Here is an 18,739-nt window from a genome sequence, read left to right on the forward strand (position 1 = left end):
TTGGATAACCATGAAAATATTGCTGAGCCTAGATTGAAACAAAAACCAGAAGTGATTTTCATGTCATCAATGAATCCACCCCAATCACTGTCAGAAAAGCCATGCAATTTCAGTGTTTTACATTGCATAAATTTAACACCAAAACTGCATGTTCCTTTGATGTAACGCAGGATACGTTTGGCTGCCCTCATATGTAGCTCACTTGGACAATGCATAAACCTTGATAGAAGGTTTGTTGCATAAAGAATGTCAGGTCAGGTTGCTGTCAAATACAACAAGCAACCAATCAAGCTTCTGTACTTTTCTTCATCTACCCTGGCAGTCCCATCCTCTTTGCTGAATTTATCCTTCTGATTCATTGGAGTAGTAGTTGGTTTGCAATTCTCCATTTGGAATTTCTTCAAAATCTCCTTCGCATATTTTTCTTGACCAATGAAGATCACTCCTCTGCTTTGTTTAATCTCCATGCCAAGAAAAAAACTCATGAGTCCAAGGTCACTCATTTCAAAAGCTTGCATCATGTCCTGCTTGAACCTTTCAATTTGCTGCAAATTACTTCCAGTTACAAGTAAATCATCAACATAGAGGGACACAATAAGAACATCATCATCAATTTTCTTCACATAGAGGGTTGATTCAGAAAGACTTTTCTGAAATCCAAACCCTGTCAAGTAGTCATCAATTCGGCCATACCAGGCCCTTGGTGCCTGTTTTAATCCATAAAGTGCCTTCTTCAGCATGTACACCTTGTCTTCTTCTCCTTGAACAACAAATCCAGCAGGTTGTTCAACATAAATTTCTTCTTGTAAATCGCCATTGAGGAAGGCTGATTTTACGTCCATCTGGAACACTTTCCAGTTTTTATGTGCAGCAACAACAATCAACAATCTGATGGTGTCCATCCTTGCTACTGGAGCGAATGTGTCTGAATAATCCACCCCATACACTTGAGCATACCCCTTGACAACCAGCCTTGCCTTGAATTTGTTGATGGAGCTGTCAGCATTCAATTTGGTCCTGAAAATCCACTTGACGCCAATAATGTTCTTGTCTGCAGGTCGATCAACAAGTTCCCACGTATGATTTTTTTCAATCATGTGTATTTCCTCCTTCATTGCTTCCTGCCATGCTGGATTCATCTGCGCATCTTCATAATTTTCTAGTTCACAAACAGCCACATTGCTCCTTTGATAGATTTCTTCAAGTGATTTGGTGCCTCGTACTGGTGATTCATCAATTGATTCATCAATTAATTCATTTTGCAGGGGAGTAATAATTTGATCATCAAGCACCGTGATCTCTTGTGTTTCATCCCAGTTCCATTTGTCGTCTTCATGGAACTACACATCCCGTGTAATTGTAATCTTCTGGATTTGAGGGAGGTATACTTTGTAGGCTTTAGAAATTGTGCTATAGCCAATAAAGATACCTTGCATTGCCTTCTTGTCCAGCTTGTCCCTCTTAATCTGTGGAATGTGAACAAAACATGTGCTGCCAAAAACCTTAAGAAAACTAAGTGAGGGTTTGTAATTATACCACACTTCAAAAGGAGTTTTTTCTGTCAAAAGCTTTGTTGGGAGACGATTTTGCAGGAATATTGCTGTGTTAGCAGCTTCTGCCCAAAAAACTTTAGGCAAGTTCTTCTCATGTAGCATGCATCTAGCCATCTCCATTATGTATCGATTTCTTCTCTCACTAACACCATTCTGCTCTGGAGTGTAAGGGGCTGTGAGTTGATGCTCAATGCCAGCTTCTTCACAATAAAGATTGAATTCTGTTGATGTGTATTCTCTGCCATTGTCTGAACGAATTGCTTGAATTCTACAGTTGCTTTGATTCTCCACATTCTTCTTGAATCTCCAGAAAATTCCAGCCACCTCTGATTTGAATTTCATGAAATAAATCCAGCACATTCGAGAGAAATTGTCAATAAACAGCAGGTAATATTTACTGCCATTTAATGATGGTGTGCTTAGAGGACCAGCCACATCGGTATGAATCAGCTGCAACTTTTGGGATGATCTCCAAGTTGATCTCAGAAATGATTTTCTATTCTGCTTACCAAACTGACAAACATGACAGTTCAATGTAATTTCAGTAAATGAAGGTATACCTCTGACAGCATCAGAATTCTTCATGGTAAGCATCCTTTGTTGATGGCAGTGCCCCAACCTTTTGTGCCATAACTTAGTATAATTGAGTTTTGTTGGGAAAGCATTATGCTCCTCCTCAAATGGCAGAAACGAGAAACTTTTGCTCTTCATTCTAACTTGTAGAATTTTACACCCAGCAGCATAAAAAATACAGCAATGTTGATTTTCAAAAATCACCTTCATTCCTTTCTCAATTAATTGCCCCACACTCAACAAATTTTGATCTATATTAGGCACATAAAGAACATCTGCAATTGTTTTTGTACCTGAATTTGTTGTGATGGCAATTGTTCCCTTTCCCTTGGCTTCAATGCATTCACCATTTCCAATTCTGACTTTTGCAGCTTCTGTAGGCTGCAAATTTCGGAAAAGACTTTTATCAAAAGTCATGTGGTTGGTGCAACCACTATCAATTAGCCAATGGTCTGAGGTGGTTTGAACCGAGAAGCATGCAGCCACAAACATCTGATCCTCATCATCTTGGTTCGCGACTTGAGCATCTTCTTCTTGTTTTTGATTTTTGAATCTGCAGATTATTGCCTCATGTCCTAGCTGATTGCACTTGCTGCACCTTGCATCAGGCCTCTTCCAGCATTTGAATGGTGGGTGACCACTCTTGTTGCAGTGTTGACAAGGTGGAAAATTCCTTTTAATAAATTTTCCTTTGTTGTAACCTTGATTTGGTTTAATGCTGCCTGAAGCTGTGTTCTTCCTGAAGAACTTCTTCTTGTCATAGTCTGTAAATTTTGCTTGCAAAGCACCTTCAATTTCATGATCCTGCCTCATAAGCCTTCTCTGCTCCTGAGCTTGTAAGGCATTTAGCAACTCTGTCAATGTAATTTTTGACAGGTCTTTAGTATTCTCCAATGTTGTAATTGAAGCTTCATACTTTTCTGGTACTGTGACCAGAAGTTTTTCAACAATTCTGGAATTTGCAAATGATGTTCCCAGCAACCTGACTCTATTAGCAATCCCCATCAATTTGTCTGAGTACTCCTTTATAGTCTCAGAATCCTTCATCCTTTGCAGCTCAAATTCACGTATCAAGTTTAAGCTTTGCATTCCACGAATTCTTTCATCTCCTGCATATTCCTTCTTCAAGTAATCCCAAACATCCTTTGCTGATTGAAGTGACATGATCCTGGTGAAAATGGTTGTGGAAACAGCAGCAAACAGACATGCCTTCGCCTTCGATTTCTTGGTCTTTCTCTCCTTATGACTTTTGATCTGAGTCATAGTTGGATTATTAGGCAGTGGTGACACCTCATAATCCTCTTCAACAGCTTCCCACAAATCTAAGGCTTCTAGGTGAGTTTCCATTCTTACTGCCCATAGTTGAAAATTCTCTCCATTGAAGATTGGAGGAGAAATATGGGTGAAACTTGATTCAGAATCCATCACATGCCCTTCAAGAAAATTGCTCTGATACCAATTGAAAGAGTTTGAAAAGATTGAAAAGAAGAAGTGAAAAACAGAATGCAGATTTGGCTTTGAACAGTGGAAGTTTTTTACTGTTTTATTGAACTGAAAAATATCGTTGATTGCTTACCTGTTTCAGCAATCTTTACACGTTTAAATAAACTTGAAACAAACTGAAATTGCTGGTTTGTAGCACTACAATGTGCCACGTTCAGCTGACCACTAACATGACCACTAACATAAATGTACCATGTTCAGCCAACAACATAACTGACTCCTAAAGACTAGTTCACGTCCTAAAGACCAGCTCTAGTCTTTTATTTCAGCAGAATTAAAATAACAAAGACAGACAATACTAAAATAAAACAAAGGCAGCAACTTAAGGCATAACTCCAACAAAACCAAAGCATTCTCGTCATACTTTCCTGCATAAAGCCAGTGTTCACATTTCCTTGCCTCTCCAATCATAGCAGAAAAGTTGCTAAAACAACGAAGAAGAATTCCAGCAATCCTACTTTGCGCCAAGTTCAGCACTCGAAGTTGAGAAAGGTGGCAAAACTCTAGAGGAATTTCGCATCAAACTCGTTATAATGAATGCTTAGTATTTCCAGAGAAAACTTTTCATCTATCCAGGAAGGATAGTGCCAGTAAATGTATTCTCAGCCAGATTGAGGATTTGCAAGTATCTTGGCTCAGTCAATGATGCAGGGAGCTTTCTTAAAAACTATTTCTCTGCAAATGTAAATATCGGAGAAATTATACAGAACCCATAGAATTGGAAATACGGCCACCCAGATTGTTATTTGAAATATCTATAACCTCTAAACGAACTAATTGTCTCCAAAACCGAGAAAGTCTCCTAGATAGCTGAATTTTTGGAAAGATCAAGAGTTTTCAAATCCTTCATCGTGCATATAGAATGGAATACTGCCATTCAACTGGTTACAAGAGAGGTTTAGTTCGTGTAATTTGGGCCACACACGGCCAATGGCTTCAGGAATTGAACCAGAGAGAATTGTTGGTAAGATAGTACAACCACTTCAAGAGGAAAGGTTGCTAATGGTCCCTCAAATTTATTGTCATTCAAATATATATTTCCACCAATAACAATAAAAGATTTTTTAAGCTTTGGTAAACATTTTCTAATATGATCGTGAGATAGATTAAGCCAGAAAATACAGGAGGAAATTTCTTCAAACCATTATACTTGTATTAGACATTTCTAAAATTCCAACATTCTTTTGTGTTTGAACTTTGAAGCCATTGTGGAAACTGAGATCGACATCCCGATACCTTGAAGCTGAAATGGAGGCACCCATGTTGGGCGAAATTTATAACAAAAGAATTTGAAGACAATATCAGTCCTGTTAAATGCCTTAAGTTTGCAAAGTGAAGTTCAGACACCATGCCACCCAATTTGTTGTCAGAGACATCTAGAACTTCCAGATTTGAGAGCTGCCCAAAACTTTTTGGAATACTTCCGTTCAAATGATCAAAACCGAGACTTAACTGTATCAAAGACGATAGTCTTCCTAGTGACGCTGGGATCGGATCTAGAAATGAGTTTCATTCGAGATTAAGGTATATGCTTAAACTGTCCAAGTTGAACTGGCAAATATCCAGTGAACCAATTTGATCCAAGTTTCAATATCTTCAAACTATTATGAACGCATCCAGATGGGGTACACAGATTTGTCAGCGTATTTTGTATTTCAGCCTCAAGATTATTCTCATGTAGGTCAAGCACTTCAAGGAATTTACAACTACTAATCGCTAGGAATGGAACCGTGAAAAGCATTTTCACTAAGATCAAGATATTGAATGCTACTGAAGTTAAAAAACCAAGGAGGGATTACAGAATCAAAGCCGTTCTGACAAAGATCAAGCAATTCAAGAGATGTGAAATTAACTTTGAGAAACTGAGGAATACTTGAAAGTTGACAACGGGATAAAACGTGATTCTAGCAGAGAAGGGAGCATATTTATGGAATGCAACCATTTGTTGTCTTTTGGAAGGTTCGCTCCAGACAAGTCCACGTATTTTAAGGAAGAAAGAGTAAACGTCCATTGGAGGTTGTCAGAAGTCAAGAAATTCGAAGGAGCACAGAAAGCTGAAAAAGTGCCAAGATCAAGATACTGCAGGCTTGAAGGGTTTCCAAGATGAACGGGAACCTTTGCTAGGAAACCCGCAGAGGAAAGGTTTAGATATTTGAATTTTATCAAGGACCATATAAATCATGGAATTTTGGATCTCGAAGAGAAATCGTTCATGCTCAGGTCTAGATATTCCAAATGCTTCAAATCAAGAAGAGAAGGATTTATATCACCTTTCAAGAAAACGCTGCTATAATTTCCAGGATAGAAATCGAAATAGGGAATGCCTAGCTCATCTAGCTGAAACTGATTTCGAAGATCAAGCTTGATAACATGACCGCTAGTCCTGCTGCAAACCACTCCTTTCCAGGGACAGCGGTCTTCTCCTATCTACGACAGCAGCCAGTTTAAATGATCAATAAGACCATCCCTGAACTCGAGAAGTGCCTTGTTTTCATTTGGAATGCAGCTCACATTTGCAAATGTGCTGCCAGTGCCGCAACAATGCTCAAATTTCCGAACAAAGATCAGCACAAGAAAACAGGACATTGGTGGTTGTTGTTCCCATTGTCACCGTTACTGACCCTATATCATCCATAATTCAAGAAGAAAAGCCTATGACTTCAAATAGTCAAAGGCAATCCATTCATAATGCCACCCAGCCTCCTTGTGGCTCCAAACTCCTGCGTTTTGTGAGCCCCGGTACTCCATTAATCAGTCAATATATTGACTGCATTCTAGTGAAACAGCCAAGGTTGTGATACTCGGATCACTGGCTGTAATTAGCTATGGATAGGATTGTGCCATTGATTCATGGTTCAACTCAAGTAAAGTTGACTGAACAAGCTATACATGATTAGGGTTTCTCCAATACACATGTTTGACTTTGTTGGACTAGGCCTATGAGCCTGTATTGCCACCCCTAATTTTCTCTATTCTTGAGAGGTTTCAAAATCGAGGCTCTTCCTTGCAAGCACAAGGAAATAAAGAAAAACAATTTCTGATCTCGTTATGATCAAACTCAAAATGAAAAAAAAAATATATATATATAACATTTCCAATTTTAAAAATATTTTCTTAACTTTCTAGGAAATAGAAAAAGTAAATCCGGTTGCTTATCATTTTTTCAATTGTCGAGTTTTACAGCTGAAGAGCTTTATAAATTCATTGATCCCCATGTCAAAAAAATAACAATACAGGCTTCTTTGTTCCCTTGCTAGTTCATTGTAGTTCATAATTTTAGATGGAGGAACATTAAGAAATGTTGGGTAGAAAGAGAATAAGATTGATTAATTCTGGACTTCAGGAGCAAAATTGGAAATTGGATAAATGCCTAAGGGATTGACGAGTCAAATCTCGTACTGAATATGAATATTATACTGAAGAACAAATAGCAAATCCAACCATATGAGGCGATATCATTGAGAAAACTCCATCGTACAGTAGCACCGTGTACAATCTCCGCGTTATTATAAAGTACAAAAAGAATATGGAATCAGTTTTATCATCAACGTATTAATCTAGCCTGGAACGTGCACGAGTAGAGTTTCATTCTTGTCAAACACAAAAAGAGCAGTACAATGAGAATGCCGACGTAGAAAATCTAGGCTGCTATGTTTCTGGAAGAAAGCCGTGGCGCGTGCCAGAGTACCTATCATTTCCATGCAACTGAATCAATCTCGTCCCTAGCTGACTTGTATAGCTCGAGCCTTTTAGCTATGGCGGTTCTCCTCTCCATGAGTTGCGGATCCTCATCCAACATTGCACCAAGCCGCTCCTTCTGCGAGGAATCCAAGACAATGTTGTCAATTGTAGAATTAATTACTCCCTCTAAACATAAAACAAGGACCTGACAACCCAGAGCTCCATATGCCTCTCCACAATGATTGACAAGGTTTGCAAGTTTTAGATAAACAACTAGCAAACGCAATGTTAAAGAACTAAACTGATGAGCTTGCAGCTCAGTGGAACTTTTGCAAAAACAAAAGAGATGAGATATTAAGTTCGAGTCTTACCAACTTTTAAAGCTTCTTTTTTCTTCGTAACTTCTCAACAACCAAAGACGGGTTAAGCAATCTAAAGTCCCCCACGCTTCAGCAAATTTTGACTTTTAGAGAAATTTGGTTCCGGCTCTCTCTATCTATATAACACAAAGAATCCCAACAATCCTGGATAATAGAGGATTGGGTATTCTCTCAACATACTAAATATTTTATCAAATTAACACTTTGTTGCATTACTTTGACTCTCCTCTTAGGTATTCTGCTCGGAGCATCCCTTGGAGTTTTTTTTCAGGGAAGATTGATTGGAAGAAAGATGGACTGAGGGAATATAGGAGAAGGGATGAATTGTCTATCACTTCGTTAGTTTTTTTTTTTTTTTTGGTAACCCGGGGTGTCCGGGCCAGCTTACGCGCACCACGACTATTCCCCGAGCCCACTGAACATCCTGCAAGCCCAGTAGGCAGGTAAGGCACCGCGGGGGTGACAGGCTGGTACTCTTGAGGATCGAACTCGGGACAGTCGCAAGGCAAGCCTTGCAGTTGACCACTGAGCTAGACCCTCAAGTGTCTATCACTTCGTTAGTTGTTTGGCTAACAAGGGGAGGGGGGAGGGGGAGGGTAAGAGTCCAAACATCTAAATTAAAAGGGATGGATATTTTATCAACTAGCTAGTGTTAGTATGCTTGTAGTGTCTTTGTTTTGGCTTGTTTGAATAGTATGTTTACGTTCTTGTGACATGTATGTATTCTTTCTACGTTATATCAAAGTTTTTTTTTTTTAACCTAAGAAAATATGTAGTTCTAAGAAACTATTTTGCGTTGTTATTAAATCTGATCTAACAAGTCAATTTTAAATTCTCTCAACTTTACTTCTTACCTGGCCCTCAATTAAAATTAACCATGTGAAAGTGACTCAATTGACTTGATAGATTCAAAAACAACCTGGATAACTGATTAAAAAACATGATTTGACTATATAAAAAAAATTTAAAATAACATTTTTTTATATATTAGGATTGCGAGATATTAAATCAACTTGGGCTCCACGATTTGACATTGTTATAAAATCAAACCCAGTAAGTCAACCTTGAAACCTCCTTATCTAACTACTTGTTTAACCCAAGTTTAAAATTAACTCGTATAAAAATTGATTCTACATAACCCAATTGATTTGTCAGGTCCACAAACAACTAGGAAGATCAGTAAAAGCATGGTTTGGTTTTTCAAGATGATATATATATTGAAACGACCCCGGCTTTCTAGCTTAACTCGCAAAACCCACGATCAAGATCATAAACTCCACTAAATTTTAAAAAAAATAGTTTTTAATTAGTTTTTATTTAATGATATAATAACAAAAATAAACATTTGTAAAAATTAGATACAACTAAATACTAAGATGTTTATTTGAGACTGCAATAACTTTATAAAAAAAAACCAAAATAAATTATATAATAATTAATTCAAAATCAATAAAATATTGAAGGATAAAATTAGAAGAAAAAAATTTGTTGGGTAGATGTTTTTACAAAAATAAAATAAAATGAGAGTGGATATTTATGCCTTCTTTTAGTAGAGAGAGTAATGTCTTCTTTTTATATCAAAATCTGACGAAGCCATATGTCTGCCGTTCCCATTATTGTAAATATTTATGCCTTCTAGTTTTACTTCAAGAATAAACCGACAATACCGTAATCTTTTATAAAGATTAACATTAATGGCTTCTAGTTTGCAATTACAGGATAATTGGAGTGCTTAATCATCACCTTCCCATTTTTTTGTGGGCAACCAATCGGTCTAAGTAGGTGGTTATGTTAACCTAAGAACAGCGATAAAATTCCAGAGGTCAACCCTAGTCTAACCTTCAATTGGTGAACTCAACCCAGTCTAATCAAGCATAATTCACGACATATCCATTGTGAAAAGATTTTTTTTCATGCACAAGGTAAAAATAGCCAAGAGGAAAGTTCAATGACGCTATACATATTTCCTAAAGGTTACAATATCAATCGCGAGCTTAAACTAAGACCCTCACGTATGCATGCATGCACACAAGCAGCAAGTTGAAATATCAATAGAATAAAAAATTCCACCAATCACTTTTTTGACTCAAGAAATCAATCAATGACTGAATCTTGATTCCTTAATGTATTTTTGCTAGTGTAACAGAATTAGCCAGATCACGGGATTAGAGGAGTTAAGGAGTTTTGAGATAAAAACCTGAATTTCAATATGTTTATATGTGAGAAAAATTGGAGAATTTTTTAATCTAGGATTAACTGTGATAAGGTGTGAAATCTGGGTTAAATTCAAAGTTTTTATGAGATATGGACCAAACTACAAGTGGCCTAGGGTGTAAGAACAAGCACATTGCAAAATTAGCCAGATAAAATTAATTGATTTTGGGAATCGACTGTACCAGCAACTTGATCAATTTCACGTTTTCCCATTTGAACTGACAGTCCAGTCTGGCTTTCTTGCTACAAAATTTGAGAAAATGGAGTCCAGCCAAGTGATTAGCTTTTTTAAACTCTAAAGTGGTGGCTAGGTTGCGAATTCTCCCCATTTCCTGCCTGGAGAGAGCTCTATTTACATGGCTCATAATACCTATCCTTTGACGTCTCAGGAAAAGCGCAAATGAGAGGGTATTGGAGGAGTGTCAATCAAGGTTATTGGGGACACCACTCCCCGTCTCGATTCCCCCCTTGCTTGGCCTTGGGCATTATTGAAGTGAGAGAGGACTCCCACTTTCGCTCTCGCATCAATGTGACTAAGGAGGTGAGGTCAAGATCATCAATGCTTCTAATGGAATATTTTAATTTGACAAAATTTCTAGTGCGTCTGCATTACCCACTCCCTATCCAACCGCTAACTAACCACAGCTACTCATTCAAACTAGAGTAATCTTCAAGTCCTGAGTCTTTGGCCTTCCCATGTTAAAAAAATATGATAGATAAACATTAAGGAAAGAAATTTAATAACTTTACCTCCCTCCTCCCAACTTGAGCATAGAAGTTATTTAGAAGACATCTCTTCGCCTCTCGAACCTGGCAATAAACCACCGCTTTCGGAATAGAGTTCCGCAGTGTATCACAAACCATACCAATATAGGCACTGACATTGGATCCTGAAATAAATTTATGATTTATCAGCAATTGTGGGTCCGCATGTTTTCCTACTATTTGATAATTACATACTTCCCAATTTCTGAGAAATGAAAGAATTTCAGAATTGAACTTCTAGTAATATATGAACACAACTATTCATACAGCTCCAAATTTTGCATACAAGAAAGAACATAAACAAATTAAAAAAGAATAATCATACAGATAGTTCTCATCCATAACACTAAACTGATTGCTAAAATGAAGATCTTTAAACTAAGTGCCTCGCAGTTTCCCTAATAAAAGAGGAAAAAGGAACAAAGGGGAAAACAATTAGAGAATTCCGTACCAATCCTCCTGAAATGATTGTCATTGTAACGATCCGCATTTGGGCCTGGTTGATTTGGGTTGGTGTTTGTGTTCTTCTCTGGTTCTAGGTGAAGCTTTCGGAAAAATTCCACAGTAAGATAGCTAGACTCCATGTCAACCAGGCGTTGAACTGTTCTTCGGCTTTCATCGCGGAATCTCTCCAAAGCTTCATTTGCAGCAGCAGCAATGTCAGATTGAAGGGTTGGAAATCGCTTCAGTTCCTGCAATGGCCATAAGATAGCATCAATTTTTTATTTTTTTTTTCATTTTTGGCATCCTCAGATTCATCCATGACTGAACATTCAAGCTCACATACGACCACATGACAACGCACTTATAGTAGGAAATTGTTGGATGGCATATAACAGTTAACTCCAGATGAGGACACATCACTGGTTCTCAGCAGTCATCATTCAACTCCCATATTAACAAGTGGCATTTCTGCCCTCAAATTGCGCGCAAGGCTATCTTCAGAAAGTATAAAGCCAATCTTCAAAACGAAACTATGGTAGCAGCTATTGTGTTAAAATTCAAAAAGACAAGTCTTCCCTCAAATGCAACCCTCACATTTCAATTCATCAGGGAGATGCTTAAATTTTGGGAAGAATTGACTTCAATGCAACATGCAGCTTGCTTTTGGCTGGCAGCAGGTCAAGCTTTTTGGCCATCCAAGTAAAAGCATCATTTGCTGAACTTCAACAGGGTAAAACTTACCAAATTCACCTCAGTGCATTAAAAGTACCCAAAATCAGGTCTTATCTATCAATTGAACACAAGCCTATCAAATATGTTTTAGAGAGGATTGGTTTCCATTTCACTTCAATTTCAACAGGATTCTTAATAAATCTATTCCAAAGTCACATGAGCATCTCATAGTGAATCAAATACCAATGTTACACATACTTTGTCGAGTGCAAGTACATACAAGAGTACTTATGTGGCTTGACAAATATTTCTCTGCAGTTCTGTCTCCATGGGTCCCTAGATTTGGCAGTAATATTGGTTGTATTCCAAAGCAGACATAAATAGGAGGTCACTTCACTTTTAAGATAAAATAGCATTATTCTTCCAAAATTTTATCTTTTACTGTAGCAACAGCATCTATACTGAGTTGGGCTCAAAAACTTCTATGCCAAGGAGAAAAAACTAGAAGCATTCAAACTAAACAACATGACTTCATCAAGGACTGTTAAGGAACAAAAGAAGACTATTTTGTTATATAAACAATGAAATCATTACAGTGTACTCATCTAGACAGAGAGCAAATTTGATTTACATGCAAAAAGTTGCTTGCAAATAAAGACTGCTTACCTCCGTTAGAGCTATTGACTTCCGAACAAGTTCCTTCAAAACAAAGTGCACCTAAGGAAGAGAGCATAGCAGAAAATATTATTTTGATAGAAATAGAATAAAAAGATGCATCCAATGCCAGAACTACATAATTATATATATATGAAAAAAATCAAATCAATTTGTTTCCAAGGCTTTTTTTCTCTGAAATGAAAACAATGTTGGTTACAATATTACAAAATCATGATAGTATGCTATCTCTAGATTATTTCCCCTCAATCCCCTGGTTATAAAAAATCAAACCACGTCATTCAGATATATCCTATAGCATCCATCACCTAGGGTATACATACGTAGCACAACCAAAGGACTTCTACATAAAGACGAATAAGACATCTATCATTCCCACATTATCCAGATTTTATGCATCGTATAAAAGACAAGCCTGAAGAATAAGTCAGGCAAATTATATGGAACTAAAACTTCTTGCTGCCCATGGTAGTAGGAATTCCTCCAACCATGTTATGGAGAGACTTTTAAGCAAAATAATACATTGCATATATAGTTCTACCAGAATTTCAAAATCATTAGGTCTGGCACAGGTAAGAACATTACTGCATCCACAGTTGCTTCCGCTGGTCCTTTGAAATAGCTTATGGATCCATCAATTAGTCTTCTGTATCCCTGTTCTGGAGCAATTAAATGTGGCTGATAACCATCAGCTTCTGAAACAACTTTTTGCACATTTTTCATAGAGAGATGACGATCAAACGGCAGCTTCTTCAAAGCAGCTGGTAGTTGATGGTCAAAAACACCATATATTCGATCTCCACCAGGACGCCTGAGATAAGAATTGTTACTCAAGTATATGGCAATTATCTGGGAAAATTAAAATTTCAGAATAAAAGAATTAAACATGTCCAAATCAAAAACATCATACACAAAATTCTGACTTTTATCAAATTGTCTGTACAATTAAAATAAAATCAACAAAGAATCTGTGTAGATTTTTCAATGTGGAAAACTGTCAGTAAATAGAATCGAGAAAGGAAATTGCAATTACCCTCCATCAAGGTGTTCCTTAAATACACGGTCAAATGCACGACACAATTCTAGAATCGTATACAGCTGAGCCTGTATGAAAGGAAACATAATTGCAAGTTAATATTGGACGATTGAATACTTTAATTTACTAAGAATTCAGAAATTCTCGTTCTTGTGATTTCTCACCCCTGAGTCTACAGCTATAGGCCTGCCAATGCGGTCCAACTCTGCATTAAGCTCATCAATAGTCTTGTTTATTAGAGCAATGATACTTGGTATCCGCTGTCTGATAACTGTCTCTAAATGCTAATATGAGAAAACGTGCAAAAAAAAAAAACAAGGAAGGGGTTACAAAGAAGAAAACATCAGTTTAAGACGGGATTCAAAAGTTAAAGCACCAAAAGGAACGACATTTGTTATAAAGTAGGGGACATTGTAAGAAGATAATATGGATAAAAAGACCTTGGACAAAAGTTTTGCAAGATACTCTGCGCCCATTTTACTGGACAAATGTCCATACTCGGGGCTTGTTTCAAAATATTCTCTCTCCTTCCGACGGGCAGCAATCATGTCCACATTCTTGTTGATGTCAGCTTGTGAACGATTAACAATTCCAACCCAGGGATGTTGTAGCCTATATGAGCGCCCTTCAAGAACCTTAATTCATTGATGTAGAGGAACTATCAGATTTATATATTGAGGAAATGAATTTCATGGTTAGCAATCAAGGTAGTTAATAAAAATGAATCCATACATCCAGAGCATTGGTTCCCTTGTCCATCAGATCAAGCTTTGTCAGCACACCAAAGGTTCTTTCACCTAAATACACCAGATACAACAAACAAAAATTTCACTCTCCATCCATTAACCACCTTTGAAAGAAAGCTTTAGAAGGGAGGAGTTTCACCCTTAAACATTTGCAGCCTAAGTTGTCTTACCTGAAGGATCAACTTCTCTTGCTAGTTTTATGGCGTCTGAAGTGGCAATATCTTGATTCGCAGGAGAAATTGCCAATATGATGCTGTTGGGCTACCAAATCAGAGAATTCCATAAGCTGATAAGTAAAAGAGTATGTAATCACAAAATAGATTATGCCAAAACTTCATGTAGAGCAATTGAATTAAAAAGTGATGTATAACACAGAAAGAAACGGATCTTGAAGAGATAGTGCTTTTCGCTCCTACTTTAAAATGTCATGTCAACAGCAACAGAAACAGAAACGGCATTGGCAAAGAAGAAGAGTAAGGCATGCTTTGAAGAATAGTAACAATAATGTCATCCATGCACATTAAAAAACATTACAGGATAGCGTGATCTTCCACATTAACAGCCAGTACACAAGACATTTTGCCTCACTGTCTCAAAATTTAGCAAGGCCAAGTTTTCTTGAAGAAACCTTCAGCAACAGGGAAAAAAAAAAAAAAGAACCCAAAATCTTATAGGCTGTGAGAATAACTCTACAGGTGGAAGAGGAAGAGATGAAAGATGGGGGGGACGTGCGGGTTGAACTTGCAATTTATTCTACTTGCAATTTATTCTACAACCAACACGCTTCTAAACATCACAGGCCCCACCTCTGTGCTTTCTTGCTCATAGATTTTCAACACTACACAACAAGCCTTTTCCCACCATTTACTGAATCCCACCTGCTAATATATTACAAAATCCAGTCCAGGCCTCTATTACTGACACAAGAAGTTTCAATTTTGGAGAAGTGGTCTCCTTCTGCAAGGACCTGGGCAGATGAACTGATAAAGGTCCGTTGCTGAGACAGAAATGGCGGGGCTAAGGTTCGGAATACCAAAACTACTCTTACAAACTACTTTTGAGTGAACAAGAATAAAGTAACAAAAGAAAACAATGCACATATTAGATGGAGGTTGAACCCTAGATCAATCGTTGCTTGCTCTTGCACTGGCTTGTGCTTAATGGTTTTAAGTCTATTAGAAACCATTTGGAAATAATTCATAGCATATGGCTAAAATAACTAGCAGTACAGAAAGAAAAATTTAACTTGCTTTTACTGATTGATTTCTAACAAGAATTAAAAGGCATCCATTCTAGTTCAGAATAATATGGGCATTAAATCCTTTGACTCTAAACTAAACAAAGTTATTTTAAAAGAAACCATGTCTGAATCAACATGATTCAATCTAACAGGTAGAACATCCTAGATCACTCAAAAAATCCCTATTCTTTTCTTCTTATCCTTTATTGCCATGTGGAGTTCTGGATGGGATTTCTCCCATCACTGATTTTATTGAAATTGATTAAATCCTTTTTTTATCTCTAAAAATATTATGCATGTGAAGAGGTATCCCTTCACCGATCACATTCTCTTATTTATTCTCTAAGCATCTTGCACATATGAAGGAGTATCTTTTTTCTACTAAAAAGTTAGATATTATTCTCACCTTCTCCACATAAGAACGGACCATATTTTCAATATCTTCAACTATACTCTCTGGCTGGCCCTCTGCAAAACCCAAAATAAAACATCATTGCATGTATGAACAAAAATTTTTAGCAGTTATAAAAGAAATTTTAAGAATTGATTTGTGCAATTTTTACTAGAAGATAAGAGCAGACAGTCTTACCTACAGCCACCTTTGTCAAACCAGGAAGATCTATGAGGGTTAGATTGACAACTGTCAAACAAAATCATGAATTTAAGTCAATCCATCTGAAGGATTCAAGATGCTCAGAAATAACCTATGTTAATGAAAAATGAGAACGCAAGAGAATGAGGAAACATTGAAATTTTTAAGTGTCTATTATACTCACAAGAACAAGAACAAAATCAGAATAAATGCTTGAACAATCATTGTTTCCCAAAGAAGCTAGCCTGCCTTATCCTCCCAACATAAAGAAACCAAGAGAGAGAAAGAGAAAGATGGGAGACAGCAAATGTATACTGAGTGAGTGGTTGTCACTAATGAAAATTGTGTGAGGGATCTTGGTTGCATTTATTGTGTGAACTCCCAAAAAAAATCACAAGAAAAGGAAACAAGTTTGAAACTTGGTCAATTCTAGAGGGATCCCTTCAACTGACAAAGGTTTACGTAGCAGGAAAGTGGTTCTACAGAACAAGTACACGTGACAATATGCAAAACATGCACAGGCAAGGATGATGAACCTTGAATGAAAAACATATGGCATCTGCCCTGAAGAGAGGAAATCCAAAAGAAGACATATAAAACATTAGAGGTATGGATGGGCAGCCCGTATCCAAAAGATCACAAACCAGTACTACAAGGGGTTAGGAGCTAGGATCATGCACAAAAATTGGAAAGGAGATGCAAATCATAGCTGCTAGAAATGCCCCAACTCTTGTGCCAATAACAATAGTTACTTGCACCATATTTTTCTCTTTAACTGGCATGCCTACAATTCACATTGGCCTTTCAATGGTGTCTTAAGATGAACTAGAGATAGTTAGGTCATAGGTTTCTGTAGAACAGTCTTTTTAAATAAACAAACCTATGCAGGTACATTTAAACACAATAAGGCACTGTACGAAAAGTGATATTTAAAAAATGTTGTGGGAAGAGAATTTTTCTCACAATTACAGCTTAAGCAGGTCAATTAAATAACTTTATTCAAAATGTAGTTGCAAGGGAAATACCGACCATTTGGAGAATATATACTGAGATGAATTGGAACGTTAGAGATTTGCTTGCTCTTCCCAGTAATGCGATCTGTTTCATCTGCGATTTCCTTACGGACAGAAGCTACAAACATAGAGCATAAACAAGATAACTGAGTTAAGAAAGTTTTCGGCAACGATCTGAGCGAGGATGGCAATCCTCAGCCAAAACTGATTTAGTTTTCATACCAAAATCAGTAAACTTCTTCCTGGGCGCATGAAGAAACTCGGCATAATCAGACCCGCCATCTATTTTATGAAGTTGCAATACCAGTGGCCTCCTTGTAACAATACCTTCAATACATAACCAGAACAAGATTAGATAAATATCTTATCCTAAGCCAATATTAGATACTCAATTTCCTCGGGTTTTTTTTCAAATTGTTAGAAAAAAATGAAATTCAAATGCAAAATCAAATCATGTCAGGTAATTGAGAGCCTACCAGATCCACGAGGAAGGAAATCTCTGCCAACAACGCTTTCCAAAACTGAAGATTTTCCAGAACTCTACATACATTTCCACGGCAATATACGAAAATTAATTACTCCTGAAAAAACTGATTAAGAAATTAAAAAACAAAAAAAAAAAGTTGAGAAAGAAGACCTGGCCACCAACAACAGCAACGGACGGAAGAGCTTCCCAGAGGGACATGCCTTCACCGCCATAATCGCCGAGAACAGTGCAAGCTCTTTGGATTCTGTTTACGAGACCGATCAAGCTCTCCATTGTAGCCATTTTTAATTGCTTAAATGAATAAATAAAATGAATCTTTTAGATCTGATGCAATGCGTGTGATTTTGTGTAAAAAAAAAGAAATGTGTGTGAGAGAGACAGAGAGAGATCGAGTTGTGGATCCAGGAAAGGTGTGAAAAGGGGTGTTTGGATCGGCGGAATAACAAATGGAGATTTTGTAGTTCGGCAAGAAGAATAGAATAGATGGGGACGTGGAATCTGAAACCGGGAGAGAAAATGCTTAATAAAGAAACAAACGGTTGGAGAGAGGGAAGGTTTACTTACCCAACATGCATGTCTGCTTTCCCTTTTAATATCATATATTTTTTTCAATGTAAAAAAAAAAAAAAGTGTACATTTTTCCCAAATTTGGCTGTAAACATTAACATTAATCATCCACTTATATATCCTAAGCCAAACCTGAGGGTAAATGATGGGAAAAAACAGGGTCGATGATGAAAAATACAACTTTTATTTTACTATACAAATTGGGAGATACTATAAATTATGAACATGGGATAAAATATTTTTTTGTGGCAATATCTTTACGTACTGCTAGTAGCTTCCTGTAGATGGAAAGCACTTTGCCATGTAAATTCTTGGGAAAATATTTTTAAGACAAGTATTTTTACTATGACAATCTTAACTTAGATTTTTTCTCAGTTAAAACTATATATTACGACGAAGATGACTTAGGCTGTCTGTTGAAAAATAGTTTTATTTTGAAAAGTAAATTTCAGGAAAAGTAAATTCTGGAAAAGTAAATTTTAAAAAATATTTTTTGATGTTTGATAATGTAATAAAAAATAAATTGAAAAACATTTAAGCCATGTAATTTATTGAAAATAATAAATTAATTTTTATAGTATAAAAATAATTAAATAGT

General features: G+C 36.8%; 1 protein-coding gene across 1 annotated transcript; it reads right to left on the reverse strand.

Annotated features, from left to right (window-relative positions):
* Window positions 1-7,059: 7,059 nt before the first annotated feature.
* Window positions 7,060-18,142, reverse strand: LOC118046445 (phragmoplastin DRP1C). The gene is made up of 16 exons (XM_035055348.2): window positions 17,725-18,142; window positions 17,564-17,627; window positions 17,310-17,414; window positions 17,104-17,205; window positions 16,072-16,122; window positions 15,889-15,950; window positions 14,413-14,503; window positions 14,229-14,293; window positions 13,937-14,131; window positions 13,661-13,780; window positions 13,494-13,564; window positions 13,046-13,271; window positions 12,452-12,502; window positions 11,121-11,361; window positions 10,655-10,794; window positions 7,060-7,446 (listed from the first exon to the last, which is right to left on the reverse strand). Exons 1-16 carry the CDS (start codon window positions 17,854-17,856, stop codon window positions 7,321-7,323), a joined length of 1,842 nt encoding a protein of 613 aa, XP_034911239.1. The 5' UTR covers window positions 17,857-18,142; the 3' UTR covers window positions 7,060-7,320.
* Window positions 18,143-18,739: the final 597 nt, after the last annotated feature.

This window comes from Populus alba, chromosome 10 (assembly GCF_005239225.2).
Source record: "Populus alba chromosome 10, ASM523922v2, whole genome shotgun sequence".
In the NCBI taxonomy this organism is placed as follows: Eukaryota; Viridiplantae; Streptophyta; class Magnoliopsida; order Malpighiales; family Salicaceae; genus Populus; species Populus alba.